Genomic DNA, 18,788 nt, shown 5'->3' with positions numbered 1-18,788 from the left:
GTGAATCCAAAGCGACGGGAAGATAGACCGCGGGGGAAGGGGCCGGCTCCCGGCGAGCGGCGGAGCAACGGAGCAACATCAGGACTTTTAAAAGTCTGTTCCCCTGAGGGACATCGCTCCAGAGGCTTAACTGGGGTGAAGCCCAGGCGGGGTCAGCGCGGCCTCAGGACCCGCAGGGTCGCAGAAGGATCGGGGGTGTCTGAGTGTCACAGAGCTTACCGGTATTGGAGCGGGGAAGCCGACTACAGAGACAGAGCTGAGGAGTGAGCTCTAAGCTCGGGGTTACCTTGAACCGGTCGCAGCCTCGGTCAGCTCGGAGCGCGGCCTGAGGCCAGGGTGACGGGAGTCACTGGGCGCTGTTCTCTGAGGGCGCACTGAGGAGTGGGGCCCCGGGCTCTCGGCTCCTCCGGGCCGGAGACCGGGAGGCCGCCATCTTCATTCCCGTCCTCCGGACTCTACGGAAAGCGCTCAGGGAACAAAAGCTCCCGAAAGCATTTATTGAAGAGGCTGTCTTTTTTCCATTGGACATTCTTTCCTGCTTTGTTGAAGACGAGTTGACCATAGAGTTGAGGGTCCATTTCTGGGCTCTCTATTCTGTTCCATTGATCTATGTGTCTGTTTTTGTGCCAGTACCATGCTGTCTTGATGATGACAGCTTTGTAATAGAGCTTGAAGTCCGGAATTGTGATGCCACCAACTTTGGCTTTCTTTTTCAATATTCCTTTGGCTATTCGAGGTCTTTTCTGGTTCCATATAAATTTTAGGATTATTTGTTCCATTTCTTTGAAAAAAATGGATGGTACTTTGATAGGAATTGCATTAAATGTGTAGATTGCTTTAGGTAGCATAGACATTTTCACAATATTTATTCTTCCAATCCAGGAGCATGGAACATTTTTCCATTTCTTTGTGTCTTCCTCAATTTCTTTCATGAGTACTTTACAGTTTTCTGAGTATAGATTCTTAGTCTCTTTGGTTAGGTTTATTCCTAGGTATCTTATAGTTTTGGGTGCAATTGTAAATGGGATGGACTCCTTAATTTCTCTTTCTTCTGTCTTGTTGTTGGTGTAGAGAAATGCAACTGATTTCTGTGCATTGATTTTATATCCTGACACTTTACTGAATTCCTGTACAAGTTCTAGCAGTTTTGGAGTGGAGTCTTTAATAGCCAAACTATGGAAAGAACCTAGATGTCCATCAACAGACGAATGGATAAAGAAGATGTGGTATATATACACAATGGAATACTATGCAGCCATCAAAAGAAATGAAATCTTGCCATTTGCGACGACGTGGATGGAACTAGAGGGTATCATGCTTAGCGAAATAAGTCAATCGGAGAAAGACAACTATCATATGATCTCCCTGATATGAGGGAGAGGAGATGCAACATGGGGGGTCGAGGGGGTAGGAGAAGAGTAAATGAAACAAGATGGGATTGGGAGGGAGACAAACCATAAGTGACTCTTAATCTCACAAAACAAACTGAGGGTTGATGGGGGGAGGGGGTTGGGAGAGGGGGGTGGGGTTATGGATATCGGGGAGGGTATGTGCTATGGTGAGTGTTGTGAAGTGTGTAAACCTGGTGATTCGCAGACCTGTACCCCTGGGGATAAAAATATATGTTTATAAAGCTGTAAAAAAAAAAAAAAAAAAAAGAAAGGATGAATACCCAAGTTTTGTAGCAACATGGACGGGACTGGAAGAGATTATGCTGAGTGAAATAAGTCAAGCAGAGAGAGTCAATTATCATATGGTTTCACTTATTTGTGGAGCATAACAAATAGCATGGAGGACAAGGGGAGATGGAGAGGAGAAGGGAGTTGAGGGAAATTGGAAGGGGAGGTGAACCATGAGAGACTATGGACTCTGAAAAACGATCTGAGAATTTTGAAGGGGTGGGGGGTGGGAGGTTGGGGGCACCAGGTGGTGGGTATTGTAGAGGGCACGGATTGCATGGAGCACTGGGTGTGGTGCAAAAATAATGAATACTGTTATGCTGAAAAAATAAAAAAAATTAAAAAAAAAAAAAAAAAAAAAAAAGCTCCCAAAAGCAAACCCAAGCAGATTACTCAGCGCGGCCCCGGGTAAGGGCGGTGCAACTCCGCCTGGGGCAAAGACGCTTGAGAATCACTACAACAGGCCCCTCCCCCAGAAGATCAACGGGAAACCCAGCCAGGACCAAGTTCACCTACCAAGGAGTACAGTTTCAATACCAAGGAGAGCGGCGGAATTCCAAGGAGAAGAAAGCAAACCACGGAAATCATGGCTTTCTCCCCATGATTTTTTAGCCTTGCAGTTAATTTAATTTTTTTTTCTTTTCCAATTTTTTTTTCTTTTTCACTTCTTCTGCTAAATTTTTTTAACTTTTACCATTTTCTTTTTTAACGTTTTTAAATAGTTTATCTAATATATATATATTTTTTTCCTCTTTTTATATTTTTTCTTTATCGGCTTTCTCTTTTTAAATAGTTTCTTTTTTTTTTTTTTCTTTTTGAACCCCTTTTTATCCCCTTTCTCCCCCCTCACAATTTGGGATCTCTTCTGATTTGGCTAAAGCATATTTTCCTGGGGTTGTTGCCACCCTTTTAGTATTTTACTTGCTCCTTCATAAACTCTTATCTAGACAAAATGACAAGGCGGAAAAATTCACAACAAAAAAAAGAACAAGAGGTAGTACCAAAGGCTAGGGACCTAATCAATACAGACATTGGTAATATGTCAGATATAGAGTTCAGAATGACGATTCTCAAGGTTCTAGCCAGGTTTGAAAAAGGCATGGAAGATATTAAAGCAACCCTCTCGGGAGATATAAAAGCCCTTTCTGGAGAAATAAAAGAACAAAAATCTAACCAAGTTGAAATCAAAAAAGCTATTAATGAGGTGCAATAAAAAATGGAGGCTCTCACTGCTAGGATAAATGAGGCAGAAGAAAGAATTAGCGATATAGAAGACCAAATGACAGAGAATAAAGAAGCTGAGCAAAAGAGGGACAAACAGCTACTGGACCACGAGGGGAGAATTTGAGAGATAAGTGACACCATAAGACGAAACAACATTAGAATAATTGGGATTCCAGAAGAAGAGGAAACAGAGAGGGGAGCAGAAGGTATATTGGAGAGAATTATTGGAGAGCATTTCCCCAATATGGCAAAGGGAACAAGCATCAAAATTCAAGAGGTTCAGAGAACCCCCCTCAAAATCAATAAGAATAGGTCCACACCCCGGCACCTAATAGTAAAATTTACAAGTCTTAGTGACAAAGAAAAGATCCTGAAAGCAGCCCGGGAAAAGAAGTCTGTAACGTACAATGGTAAAAATATTAGATTGGCAGCAGACTTATCCACAGAGACCTGGCAGGCCAGAAAGAGCTGGCATGATATATTCAGAGTACTAAATGAGAAAAACATGCAGCCAAGAATACTATATCCAGCTAGGCTATCATTGAAAATAGAAGGAGAGATTAAAAGCTTCCAGGACAAACAAAAACTGAAAGAATTTGCAAATACCAAACCAGCTCTACAGGAAATATTGAAAGGGGTCCTCTAAGCAAAGAGAGACCCTCAAAGTAGTAGATCAGAAAGAAACAGAGACAATATACAATAACAGTCACCTTACAAGCAATACAATGGCACTAAATTCATATCTCTCAATACTTACCCTGAATGTTAATGGGCTAAATGACCCAATCAAAAGACACAGGGTATCAGAATGGATCAAAAAACAAAACCCATCTATATGTTGCCTACAAGAAACTCATCTTAAACCCGAAGACACCTCCAGGTTTAAAGTGAGGGGGTGGAAAAGAATTTACCATGCTAATGGACATCAGAAGAAAGCAGGAGTGGCAATCCTTATAGCAGATCAATTAGATTTTAAGCCAAAGACTATAATAAGAGATGAGGAAGGACACTATATCATACTCAAAGGAACTGTCCAACAAGAAGATCTAACAATTTTAAATATCTATGCCCCTAACGTGGGAGCAGCCAACTATATAAACCAATTAATAACAAAATCAAAGAAACACATCGACAAGAATACAATAATAGTAGGGGATTTTAACACTCCCCTCACTGAAATGGACAGATCATCCAAGCAAAAGATCAACAAGGAAATCAAGGCCTTAAATGACACACTGGACCAGATGGACATCACAGATATATTCAGAACATTTCATCCCAAAGCAACAGAATACACATTCTTCTCTAGTGCACGTGGAACATTCTCCAGAATAGATCACATTCTTGGTCCTAAATCAAGTCTCAACCGGTATCAAAAGATTGGGATCATTCCCTGCATATTTTCAGACCACAATGCTCTAAAGCTAGAACTCAATAACAAGAGGAAATTTGGAAAGAACCCAAATACATGGAGACTAAACAGCATCCTTCTAAAGAATGAATGGGTCAACCAGGAAATTAAAGAAGAATTGAAAAAATTTATGGAAACAAATGATAATGAAAACACAACAGTTCAGAATCTGTGGGACACAACAAAGGCAGTCCTGAGAGGAAAATATATAGCGGTACAAGCCTTTCTCAAGAAACAAGAAAGGTCTCAGGTACACAACCTAACCCTACACCTAAAAGAGCTGGAGAAAGAACAAGAAAGAAACCCTAAACCCAGCAGGAGAAGAGAAATCATAAAGATCAGAGCAGAAATCAATGAAATAGAAACCAAAAAAACAATAGAACAAATCAACGAAACTAGGAGCTGGTTCTTTGAAAGAATTAATAAGATTGATAAACCCCTGGCCAGACTTATCAAAAAGAAAAGAGAAAGGACCCAAATCAATAAAATCATGAATGAAAGAGGAGAGATCACAACGAACACCAAAGAAATACAGACAATTATAAGAACATACTATGAGCAACTCTACGCCAACAAATTTGACAATCTGGAAGAAATGGATGCATTCCTAGAGACATATAAACTACCACAACTGAACCAGGAAGAAATAGAAAGCCTGAACAGACCCATAACCAGTAAGGAGATTGAAACAGTCATCAAAAATCTCCAAACAAACAAAAGCCCAGGGCCAGACGGCTTCCCGGGGGAATTCTACCAAACATTTAAAGAAGAACTAATTCCTTTTCTCCTGAAACTGTTCCAAAAAATAGAAATAGAAGGAAAACTTCCAAACTCATTTTATGAGGCCAGCATCACCTTGATCCCAAAACCAGACAAGGATCCCAACAAAAAAGAGAACTACAGACCAATATCCTTGATGAACACAGATGCAAAAATTCTCGCCAAAATACTAGCCAATAGGATTCAACAGTACATTAAAAGGATTATTCACCAAGACCAAGTGGGATTTATTCCAGGGCTGCAAGGTTGGTTCAACATCCACAAATCAATCAATGTGATACAACACATTAATAAAAGAAAGAACAAGAACCATATGATACTCTCCATAGATGCTGAAAAAGCATTTGACAAAGTACAGCATCCCTTCCTGATCAAAACTCTTCAAAGTGTAGGGATAGACGGCACATACCTCAATATTATCAAAGCCATCTATGAAAAACCCACCGCAAATATCATTCTCAATGGAGAAAAACTGAAAGCTTTTCCGCTAAGGTCAGGAACACAGCAGGGATGTCCGTTATCACCACTGCTATTCAACATAGTACTAGAAGTCCTAGCCTCAGCAATCAGACAACAAAAGGAAATTAAAGGCATCCAAATCGGCAAAGAAGAAGTCAAACTATCACTCTTCGCAGATGATATGATACTCTATGTGGAAAACCCAAAAGACTCCACTCCAAAACTGCTAGAACTTGTCCAGGAATTCAGTCAAGTGTCAGGATATAAAATCAATGCACAGAAATCAGTTGCATTTCTCTACACCAACAACAAGACAGAAGAAAGAGAAATTAAGGAGTCCATCCCATTTACAATTGCACCCAAAACTATAAGATACCTAGGAATAAACCTAACCAAAGAGACTAAGAATCTATACTCAGAAAACTATAAAGTACTCATGAAAGAAATTGAGGAAGACACAAAGAAATGGAAAAATGTTCCATGCTCCTGGATTGGAAGAATAAATATTGTGAAAATGTCTATGCTACCTAAAGCAATCTACACATTTAATGCAATTCCTATCAAAGTACCATCCATTTTTTTCAAAGAAATGGAACAAATAATCCTAAAATTTATATGGAACCAGAAAAGACCTCGAATAGCCAAAGGAATATTGAAAAAGAAAGCCAAAGTTGGTGGCATCACAATTCCGGACTTCAAGCTCTATTACAAAGCTGTCATCATCAAGACAGCATGGTACTGGCACAAAAACAGACACATAGATCAATGGAACAGAATAGAGAGCCCAGAAATGGACCCTCAACTCTATGGTCAACTCATCTTCGACAAAGCAGGAAAGAATGTCCAATGGAACAAAGACAGCCTCTTCAATAAATGGTGTTGGGAAAATTGGACAGCCACATGCAGAAAAATGAAATTGGATCATTTCCTTACACCACACACGAAAATAGACTCAAAATGGATGAAGGATCTCAATGTGAGAAAGGAATCCATCAAAATCCTCGAGGAGAACACAGGCAGCAACCTCTTCGACGTCAGCCGCAGCAACATCTTCCTAGGAACATCACCAAAGGCAAGGGAAGCAAGGGCAAAAATGAACTTTTGGGATTTTATCAAGATCAAAAGCTTTTGCACAGCAAAGGAAACAGTGAACAAAACCAAAAGACAACTGACAGAATGGGAGAAGATATTTGCAAATGACATATCAGATAAAGGGCTAGTGTCCAAAATCTATAAAGAACTTAGCAAACTCCAACACCCAAAGAACAAATAATCCAATCAAGAAATGGGCAGAGGACATGAACAGACATTTCTGCAAAGAAGACATCCAGATGGCCAACAGACACATGAAAAAGTGCTCCATATCACTCGGCATCAGGGAAATACAAATCAAAACCACCATGAGATATCACCTCACACCAGTCAGAATGGCTAAAATTAACAAGTCAGGAAATGACAGATGCTGGCGAGGATGCGGAGAAAGGGGAACCCTCCTACACTGTTGGTGGGAATGCAAGCTGGTGCAACCACTCTGGAAAACAGCATGGAGGTTCCTCAAAATGTTGAAAATAGAACTACCCTATGACCCTGCAATTGCACTGCTGGGTATTTACCCTAAAGATACAAACGTAGTGATCCGAAGGGGCACGTGCACCCGAATGTTTATAGCAGCAATGTCTACAATAGCCAAACTATGGAAAGAACCTAGATGTCCATCTACAGACGAATGGATAAAGAAGATGTGGTATATATACACAATGGAATACTATGCAGCCATCAAAAGAAATGAAATCTTGCCATTTGCGACGACGTGGATGGAACTAGAGGGTATCATGCTTAGCGAAATAAGTCAATCGGAGAAAGACAACTATCATATGATCTCCCTGATATGAGGGAGAGGAGATGCAACATGGGGGGTCGAGGGGGTAGGAGAAGAGTAAATGAAACAAGATGGGATTGGGAGGGAGACAAACCATAAGTGACTCTTAATCTCACAAAACAAACTGAGGGTTGATGGGGGGAGGGGGTTGGGAGAGGGGGGTGGGGTTATGGATATTAGGGAGGGTATGTGCTATGGTGAGTGCTGTGAAGTGTGTAAACCTGGCGATTTGCAGACCTGTACCCCTGGGGATAAAAATATATGTTTATAAAGCTGTAAAAAAAAAAAAAAAAAGAAAGGATGAATACCCAAGTTTTGTAGCAACATGGACGGGACTGGAAGAGATTATGCTGAGTGAAATAAGTCAAGCAGAGAGAGTCAATTATCATATGGTTTCACTTATTTGTGGAGCATAACAAATAGCATGGAGGACAAGGGGAGATGGGAGAGGAGAAGGGAGTTGAGGGAAATTGGAAGGGGAGGTGAACCATGAGAGACTATGGACTCTGAAAAACGATCTGAGAATTTTGAAGGGGTGGGGGGTGGGAGGTTGGGGGCACCAGGTGGTGGGTATTGTAGAGGGCACGGATTGCATGGAGCACTGGGTGTGGTGCAAAAATAATGAATACTGTTATGCTGAAAAAAAAAAAAAAAAGAAAGAAAATATAGTTGGGACAGTCTGTCTGAAGGACACCATGGCCTTAAATATCAAAATCTTTAAAGGCTTTTGTATCTTAGACCCAACAGTGACAATTTGGGAAATTGTCCTGAGGAAATAGCCAGCATATATTGGTACACGTTTATCTGTGAGAATGACCATTGCTTCATTCTATGCAATGAAAACATCAAGATCCACTCAATGGTATTGATTTGCTAGATTATGCATCCCATGCCCTGTTATAGAATGGTGACTAGTGTAGGTTGAGTCTGTGCACTTTGGATTCAGAACACCTGGATTTGCTTTCTGTTTTTGCTCTTTATTAACAAATAACAAATCTGATGTGCAAAAAAAAAAAATAATAATAATAATATCTGCTATTGGTTAGGTTGCATAATCCAGTCTAAATTTAATGTTATTATTGATATTGTTAGATCTATGTCCCCCATTTTTGTAATTTTTTTCCTTTAGCCTTACTATGAGAGTGCTTTTACATTAAATGTGCTGCTTTTACATTAAATGAATATTTTCTAGTTAATATTTTAGTAACTTTAATTTTAATAATTTTTTAACTATATATTTTTTAGTTACTTTCTGGTTAGTTTCCCTAGGACTCAACATATACATCTTATCAGAATCTACCTCAGATTTATACTAACTTAATTCCAAAAGACAAAGAAATGTTATTCCTATACAGCTCTATTCTTTCTTCTCCCTTTTCGTAATATTATTGTTATTATATGATAAACTTTATTACTTTATATATTATATATCTAACAATAAATCATGATAATTATTTCTTCACTTAATTTTACATCTCTTAATGAAGTTGAGATAAAGAGCAAAAATATATGTCTAAAGTGTTTGTTACGTCAACTTTCTTATTTACCATCTCTGGTTCTTTTTTATTGGTTCTCGTGGATTTGAGTTGCCATCTTGTGTGATTTCCTTAGCCTCCAACTTTGCTACTACCAATCTTCTTCATGTTGTTATTGGCAAATATATTAAATATTACATATGCTATATGCCATCAATAGAGTGTATGTGTATAAAATATGTAATTATCATGGGGCGCCTGGGTGGCTCAGTGGGTTAAGCCGCTGCCTTCGGCTCAGGTCATGATCTCAGGGTCCTGGGATCGATTCCTGCATCGGGCTCTCTGCTCGGCAGGGAGCCTGCTTCCCTCTCTCTCTTTCTCTCTGCCTGCCTCTCTGTCTACTTGTGATCTCTCTCTGTCAAATTAAAAAAAAAAAAATCTTTAAAATATGTAATTATCTTATCCAATTGCTTTTTAAATCAGTTAAGAGAAAAAGTACTATATTTTATAATTGCCTAATTACCTTCACTGACCATAATAAGGAGCTTATTTTATAATAATGAGCATTGTTCTTTCATGTGGACTTATCTGAGGTTGAGGTCACTTGCTTTTAACCTAAAGTACTTTTATTAGTATTTCTTAGAAGGCAGCTTTGAAAGCAATGAATTCTCTGTTTTTTGTTTGCCTGGTAATGTCTTTAATTTTCCAAAATAGTTTTGCTGGATATAGAATTCTTGGTTACTGGTTTAGCACTTTGACTATGTCATCTACTGTCTTTTGACCTCTGCTGTTTCTAAAGACTAATCAGCTATTAGTCTTATTGGTATCCCTTGCATGTAACAAGTAGTTTTCTTTTTTTTTTTTTAAGATTTTATTTATTTATTTGACAGAGAGAGACACAGCAAGGGAGGGAACACAAGCAGCGGGGAAGGATAGAGGGAGAAGCAGGCTTCCTGCTAAGCAGAGAGCCCAATGCAGGGCTCAATACCAGGACCCTGGGATCATGACCTGAGCTGAAGGCGGATGCTTAACAACTATGCCACCCAGGCGCCCCTTTCTTTAAGTTTTTATTCAACATTTCCATACATCACCCAGTGCTTATCACAAATGTACTCTAATCCCCATCACCAATTTAACCCATCCCCCCCACCCACCTCCCCCTGGTAACTGTGATGAATATTCTTTCTCTTGCTGCTATCAACATTTTCTCTTTCAGGATTATTACTATGATGTGTTTTTAATGTGGACCTTTGTTGTACTCTTTGATGTGCAATGTTTTCCAACCAATGTGGTAAATTTTAAGCCATTATTGCCTTATTTATTTTTTAAAGATTTATTTATTTGAGAGAGAAAGAATGCATGCAAGGGAATGGGGGAGGGGCAGAGGGAAAGGAGAGAGACTCTCAAGCAGATTCCCCACTGAGCATGGAGCCCATCTCAGGACTCAGAGATCACTATCTGAGCCAAAGGCAGATGCTTACGATGCTATCCTCAAGCTTGTTAATTCTTTATTCTGTCAGTTTAAATATACTGTTGAGGCCTTCAAGTGAATTTTTCATTTTTAATTATTGTACTTTTCAATTACAGAATTTCTATTTTTTTCCATCTTTAATAATTTGTATCTCTATTAAAATTCTCTATTTGGTGATACACTGTTATCATACCTTACTTTACATAACAAGTCTTAACAATACGGAGTCTTCCAATTCACAAATATGGTATACAGCTATTTATTTAAGCCTCATTTCATTTCTTTCAATGATGTTTTACAGTTTTCACCTAGTCTAAGTGTATATGTATTTTCAACTTTTCAAGATATTGCTAAACTATTTTCAAAAAAAACACATTTTACTGGTTTGGATTCCACTAGGAGTGTATAGGAGTGTCTTCTATTTTACTTCCTCACAAATACATGCTTTCATCAGACTTTTTAACTGTCTCCAGCTAATAGGTATGGTATCATATCTCACTATGGCTTTAATTTGCATTTCCCTAAGTCCATGAAAGGATGAACATTTTTTCATGTTGACTAGAGACTATGATTTCCTCTTTTGTAAATTGTTTATTCATATCTTTGGCCCATTTTTCTACCAGGCTATTTTTCTCTTATTGATTGATAGAAATTGTTTATATAACTGGGTATTGATTCTCTTTAAGTTACATGTATCAGGTCTCATCCTGCATCCAGTTTGTCTTTTTATTTTGTTTACTGTGTATTTCGAGCTGCAGAAATTTTTATTTTTAATATGGGTAGAATTAATCAACCTTTCCATTTACAGTTTGGGCTTTTTATGCCTTAAATAAAAAAATCCTTCCTATCCCTAAATGATAATCTTCTGCCTTTCACACTAAGAGTCACTGACTAATTTAGATTTAATTTTTGTATGCTGTGGAGTAATAATCCAAATATTTACATAGATAGAACCAAAAGCCCAGCACCCTTTATGTAAAAGTCTGCCTTTCCTTATTATATAGCATTTCACCGTAGAAGTGGGGGTAAATTTTGTAATTTTTTCTTTGTCCATCTTCCTCTTTATTTATAAGCTTAGTGGAGAGATGGACCATCCTATTTGCTATTGTATCCCTGGTCCTAATTTGCAGTAGTGACTTATTAATGTTCACTGGATAATAAGAAGGAACAGGTAAGAGGGAAAGAAGTGCAGCACACACAAAGCATGTCATAGAGTAGAATCCAGTGTCAAAAGAATAGGCTGCAAAGGTAGGAAAACCCTGACCATAATAAGGAGCTTATTTTATACCTAATGAGAAACCAGTAAGAATTTCAAGCAGAGAAATTCTGCAAATTTTAAAGTCTGAAAAAAGCAAGTATTAAGACAACACACAGCAACACATACTGTACTGGGAGAGGGAGAATAAACTATTCAAACACTTAGGAGGGCAACTTGATAGTATCTTGTAAAGCTGAAGACTGTAGTCTACAGCCCAGCAATTCCACTCCCAGGATTCACCTTCAAGACACTCATACATACGCATGAGGAAAAAGGTATTAGAATGTTTACTGCACTATTTTCTATAATCTTTAAAACTGGAAACAATCTAACATAAATTAACAGAAAAATAAGTGTAATGGCACAGTAATATACTGTAATACCATTTAATAATTTTTGAAAATTAGGTCTATATGTATCACCATGGATAAATCTCAACAACAAGGTTGATCAAAAATGGCAAGTTTCTGCATACTAATTTTCTATAAAGTTAACAGTGCTATGTTTTGTTTCGAACTACATAGAAATGTGGGAATAGAACAAAATCATGCATGAAAATAACACTAAATTTAGGATAATGGTTACTTTGTGGGCAAGAAGTAAGAACAGAATCAGAACAACAGGTCACTAACATTTCATTTAAAAATATACAGATCTGAAGCAAACAGAGCAAAGCATTTAGATTTGACAAAGCTGGATGGTGGGTGTATGAGTGTTCGTTACACTATGCTCTCTGGTTTCTGCTGAAGGAAAGATTACCTTCCTTTGTTTCCCATATTACCACAAGGCAGTATGGAAAATGGACTGAAGTGGGGAAAAGGCAAAAAAGGAAACAAAGAGGAGAGTCAGAAAACTTTTGAAGTCCAGTGAGAAATGACAAGAAGTACCAATGAGGATAAAAACTGAGGGCCTGAGAAAAGAGTCAAACTGAAAGATACTAAGAAAATAAAATCTGCAAGATTAGGTGACAGACCAGATATAAAAAGAACAAAGTGAAAATTTGGGGTTCACAGTCATTCTTCCTCAAAATTGGAAAGTAGGGATGGGTTTCGGGAGATTCAGACCTATAGAGATTGGAAGGCCTATTCAATATTGCAGTGAAAGATCCAACAGGAGGCAGTACAGCAAAGTGATAAGCATCACAGGCTCTCTTATCAGGTGTTCTGGTTCAAACCCAGATTCAACCACTTAAACACATTAATTAACCATTTCAAACCTCAGGTTCCAAATCTGTAAAAAGGGGTGGGCAGAGTGTTAATAAAAACAACTATGCCCACAGGTCTTTGTGAGATGAAATTAGATGCCTGTCAAGTGCTATGTGAAATCTTTGACACAGACTATTTCTTCAATAAATGCCTACAGCTACTATTTACGACTCTTCTTTCTCATTTAGAGCACATACTTCTATACATCACTTGGGTTTTCTCAATGATTCCACCTGGGTTCCTGAAGCACTTATTATGCATATCTAAAAATTTGAGGATGCTTAGCAGTATACCTTATTTAAAACTGCCAAATAATTTCACTAAACAATTTCACTAATCTCATTTTCCAACTCAAGAATATACCCTTTATCACATGAATGTATTATGTATGAGATCTAGACCCCAAATCCTATGGAATTCTACTAAATATATACATTCAACCATTATTTAGTAGAAAGCATATAAGCAATATGCCAGGCACTTGGAGGTCATAATAAAAAAGGCGGAGACAGCCCTAACCCGAATTATAGTCAATGTATGTTTTGCTAACAAACAATTACAATGCAGTGTAATAGTGCTAAAATAGGGTGTTAGAGGAACACAGAGAAAAAGGAATTCTCCCAGAATTTAAGAAGGTCATCCTAAAGGATGGGGTATCTGACGTGAAAGATAAAGTAGAAGTCAACAGAGTAAGACAGTAAGGTGGAAGTTTGATTTAAAAGAAATAATGTTCTAGGCAGAGGAAACATTTGTCTGAAGGCCCAGAATCGACAGAGAACACAAGCTGCTGAAGTTGAAAAAACTTTAGTACACATAAAGTATGCAGTACAAATATGGAGGACTGACACATGAAACTGCTGACATACATAGAAAAAAGACTGGGAAGCACTTTGTAAGTCATGCTTTATATGGTTCAATTAAATGAGATAATGCTTAAGAGTGTTCAGTGTAGTTACTGATTAAAGAATATAAGTGCACACTAAGTATTTTTTGCCTACTAGTTACCTAACACTCTCCCCTTTTTTTGCCACAGTTTGGAAAGTGACAATATACTCACCAAAAAAAAAATATTTTCCATCTTGTCTTCCTTGGTTGGTTGCCAGAAAACTAGTAGAGAACTTATAAATAACTCAGATGGTTTGTTTCATTTGTAAAATGGGAACCATAATCCCAACTTTGAAAAAGCGAAACAAACAAAATAATACCAACTTTGCAGGATTACTGTAAGGATTAGAAGGAGTATGAAGAGTTCCTAGAGGAGTGCCAGGGCACATATTAAGGACCCCCAAAACTCTCTTCGAGGCTTTACAAAAGGCAGATTGGCAGACAAGCCCGAGAAAGGGAAAGCAGAAAGCTCTGGCTTCCCTTTAGGACTGTGCAGTAGGAATGCCTTGGAAATAAAATCACTGTAGGACTACACACTTTTTGAAAAAACAGCATTAGATGCATACACCAAAAACGTTGTTATAATGGAAGAATCAACCCCAGTCTATAATATGCTCATTTTTTCCTAATATGTAAGCTCTTTCAAAAAAGAAAAACCGACCAAAAAAAAAAAAGAAAAACCGACCTTCTATAATTCACTTTTTTTCACGATTACCTCATAGTTAAAGATATATAAATGTGTCTTTTTCTGTGACCTGTTTCTTGACATCTAAAACTCTCATATATATTTTTTTCTATTTTTTTTAATGTAACAACAAAAATTCTGGAAAAAAATTCCTAAATCCCATTGAGGTAAACAACTAATGTCATTTTACATATATCTTTCCTAGTATTTTAAACATAATTAATATGAAGGCTTTTCTACTCCATGTTTTACTATTCTGATTTAAGACCCTGACCAAACATATATTGCATTATTAATGTTTAAAGAGTATTCACTTTTGTGAAAGCAAAATATCAAACGCTCTGGTACATTTAAAATAAGGTAATTTATCATAATTTGATTTATTCTCAACCTTCAAGTAACACAACTTGGATTTTAAAAGAGATACCCTGTATAAATGTCATACCATGTAATTTTTGTCTGACTCTAATTTGTCCTCCTATCAAACTAAAACATTTATTTCTAGTTACTCCTTTTTCTCCCTAATGGTCTCATTCAACGGCAACTAAATTCTAAGAAAGTTTTATTGAAATGGCAATAAAATGTCACAATTATTTGACAAAGGAAGCACCAAGCTATATCACTTTCTTAAAAAGCAAAGAAAATAAACCCGAAATAAACTAAAGGATGATATTAACAAAACCAAACAAAAATTTTTCCCACTATTATACGACTATTATGAACAGAAAAGCATAAATGTATTGAAGGTTATGCTAAATTTCCCATAGGGGAAAAAACTCAGTTCTATAAATATAAAAAGCTTATTCTAAATATTTCAAGTAAGAAATCCTTCAACATTACTAATAGAAGCTATAAATCCAAAGGAGATAAGACTGTCCTTAGGACTTCTTATAGAGAAGGCTTAGAAAGAGTTACTATTTCAGAAGAAGAAGAAAACCTCATAGATCTTACTCAGTGTCACAAGTACTACTAAATATCCGGTGAGGGTTCACAAAAATTAGCCCTCAATAATCCCTCATTATGCCTTAGGATCAATTCATCGAAATTTGTTGATGCTAAACTTTCAATCATCATATTACAAGTGTCCTCTACATTAAGGTGATTTAACTGTGGCCTCTCACAGACAGGTCTAGCTCTCCTGATTCTCATCAGTTATCATGTAAAAATGCCGAGTAATGAGCGAAAAATATACTGGAAACCACATAAGTAAGTGACCAAAAAAAGCCCAGAACTACTAAAAGAGGAAATCTTTTGTTTTAAACTTTGAAATAAATATAAGGCAAAATCTTTTAAAGTGTTTAAAATAATCGTAGTTCTTTAATGACTACCCACATAAAAAATATTCACTAACTCTGCCAATCAATCTTCAAATAAAATGGTAAATCTAGGCGTAAAATAAGCAAATTAATCTCAAGTTGCCTTCAATGCCAATTAATCAATCGATTTCAATTAATCAATTAAATTTCTTAGGTAGAAATTGCCTAAATATATCATTCAGCTTAAAGCTATTATATGTGAACATCTTTCTTCATTTTCAGTAAGAGTTTTTTAAAAATCTCTAGTAAAAACCTACCTTTGAGGTTCTTTGAAGTTGATCGCCAACATACGTTTTACGAAACTGATCCAAGAACCACAGAATTGCAAGCTCTATTTTCTCATTAGAACACTGAGGCAATCCGGTATCCATTAAGGATATAAGCTGAAAAACTCTTTTCATGAAGGAGAAAAAAAGGCTTCAGTAAAAATTCTTGGAGAAACAACATTAAAACATTTATCATCAATGTAGTGTAATATATAATCACTTAAATGTGGGAAAATACAAAAGCTTACAAAGAAAATATTTTAAAAACCATCTGAAAACCTACTACTAAGAGATAATACAATTGGGTCTAAGTCCCTAATTCCTTCTAGTCTTTTTCCTAAGACCTACACATACACATACATACAGAGAAACCTACAAGGACATACTTATTATTTCATTAAAAATTTAGGTATAAATGCATATGACATATACATATAAATATATTATGCATATATATAAGTAAATACCTATAATTATATGTAATATATATACAGATACAAATTAATATCTACATCGATATAAAATTTCAGTATAAGAAAAATGATATTGAATGTGTAGTTTTGTATTTTACCTTTTCATTCAACCTTAAGGTTTTTATATAATTACATATGTGGGGTCATATTTTTGATGAATAATAAAAATTTTACCTGGAATAATTTATAAGATGATCTTAATAAAATCAAGTATTTTTAATATAAGTATACAACTATTATTACCAGATAATCACAAAGTAACTGAAGGTTAAGTCAAATTTCCTAGAGAAACAATTTAACTCAATATAATAAAAAGCTTAGTCTAGAGTTTTTGAAAAAAGAAATCTTTGTATTGCCTATTTTCATTAAAAATTTCCAATGGATGGCTGCCAAGTCTCTGACGTTAACAAAATCAGCTTATTATAATCATCTTTCTTAAGGACCAAGAAGTGGAGGTTACTGAGAACCAGCACTTTTTTCTTCTTTTGCTAACTGCACAAAGACAGCTACGTCTAGTCCTGACCTGCATGCTTCCTTCCACATACGCACACAGGAACATATACACACGCTATAATAGTTCCTATGTCCTTCCAGAGATTTTGTTAAATGTAAATATAGACAAATATGACTGTATGTTCTCCTCCCAACTCCTTTAAACATATGGAACATACTATCATACTTACGGTTCCAACCCTAGCTTTTTCCATTTATCTTATAGATCTTTCCATATCAGCCATCAAGAGTTTCCTCATTCTCTCTTGCAACTGTTTATATTACATGAATATGCTGTAATATTTTCAAACATTCTCCTACACATGGGCACAGCTTAAAATTTTTGCTGTTGCAAAAATGCTGCAATTAACCATCTTGTATACATCATTTCACACATGTGTATTACAACATATACTTCTAAAAGTAAAACCACTAGTTTAAAGAATATAAATTTTTATGTTGATCCTTTTAATAAATTGTTCTCCATAGAAATTGAAACAATTTATATTCCTATCTCCAGTCTATAAGTGTCTACATACACTCAGATAGCTCAGATGATATGAAACTCTAAAATATTCACTGAAATCTGAAAAATGGCATCTCAGTGCAATTTTATTTTATATTTCTCTCATGTATGTGAGGTTAAAATTTTTCTGTGTTTTTAAGCCATGTATATGTCCTTGCTTGTGACCTATTTGTCCATATTCTTTGCCAATTCTTCCTACTGGGCTGTCATTTTATTGTTGATTTCTATGAATTCTTTATATATTAGAAAACTGAGTTGTCTTTGATTCAGCTATAATATTTTATCTCAGTTTTGTCTCTTGACTGATTATGGTGTTGTTGGTTTTTTTAAAGATTTTATTTATTTATTCAACAGAGAGATCACAAGTAGGCAGAGAGGCAGGCAGAGAGAGGAGGAAGCAGGCTCCTCACTGAGCAGAGATCCTGATGTGCGGCTCGATCCCAGGACCCTGAGATCATGACCTGAGCCAAAGGCAGAGGCTTAATCCACTGACCCACCCAGGCGCCCCTGATTATGGTGTTTTTAATGCTGTGGAGAAGTTTTTGCTATACAAAATTTTCATTCATTTTTTAAAGATTTATTTATTTCTTTTAGAGAGAATGCATGAGTTGTGGGGGCTGGCAGAGGGAAAAAATCTTCAAGCAGAGTCCACACTAAGTGCAAAGCCAGACTTGGGGCTCGAACCCACCCCCCATGATATCACAACCTTAATCGAAACCAAGAGTTCAACACTTAACCAACTGAGCCACCCACGTACTCCTTTCATCACATTTTTATTTATTTAATTTTTGAAAATTTAATTTATTTATTTGTCAAAGAAAGAGAGCACAAGCAGGGGGAGCAACAGGTAGAAGAGACAGAGGGAGAAGCAGGCTCCCCACCGAGCAAGGAGGCCAATGTAGGGCTTGATCCCAGGACCCTGAGATCATGACCTGAGCAGAAGGCAGGCAAATGCTCAACTGACTGAGCCACCCAGGCATCCCTCATCAATTTTTAAAATGGATTTTACATACTAAAAAGGTCTTCGCTAAATCTAAGGGGGTTTTGTTTTGTTTTTACATTTACGTCTCTCATACATTTGAGCTTATCTTGAACACATCTTGTGAGATATGGATCAACATTTTTTCCTTTTCCCCATTTTAGCCAGGTGCTTCAACACCATTTCCTTCTTATATAGTCTATCTTTTGCTCACCATTTCAACTATATCCCTTATCATATACCCTCAGTTCATTTATGCATTCATTTTCCTTTACCAGACCTTATATTGTATTCCAGTCATCAGTCTCAATAAATATACCTTGAT

General features: G+C 36.8%; 1 protein-coding gene across 3 annotated transcripts in view; it reads right to left on the bottom strand.

Moving 5' to 3' along the window:
* RANBP17 (RAN binding protein 17) overlaps positions 1-18,788 on the bottom strand; it is a 327,124-nt gene that overhangs the window by 235,047 nt on the left and 73,289 nt on the right. For all 3 annotated transcript variants that reach the window (XM_047729648.1, XM_047729649.1, XM_047729650.1), the window contains one exon: positions 15,985-16,120. In XM_047729648.1, the coding sequence (XP_047585604.1) occupies positions 15,985-16,120 (136 nt within the window). The remainder of the gene's footprint in view (positions 1-15,984; positions 16,121-18,788) is intronic.

The sequence above is a fragment of the Lutra lutra genome, chromosome 5 (genome assembly GCF_902655055.1).
Source record: "Lutra lutra chromosome 5, mLutLut1.2, whole genome shotgun sequence".
Classification (NCBI taxonomy): domain Eukaryota; kingdom Metazoa; phylum Chordata; class Mammalia; order Carnivora; family Mustelidae; genus Lutra; species Lutra lutra.
This window is presented reverse-complemented; position numbering and strand designations above follow the sequence as displayed.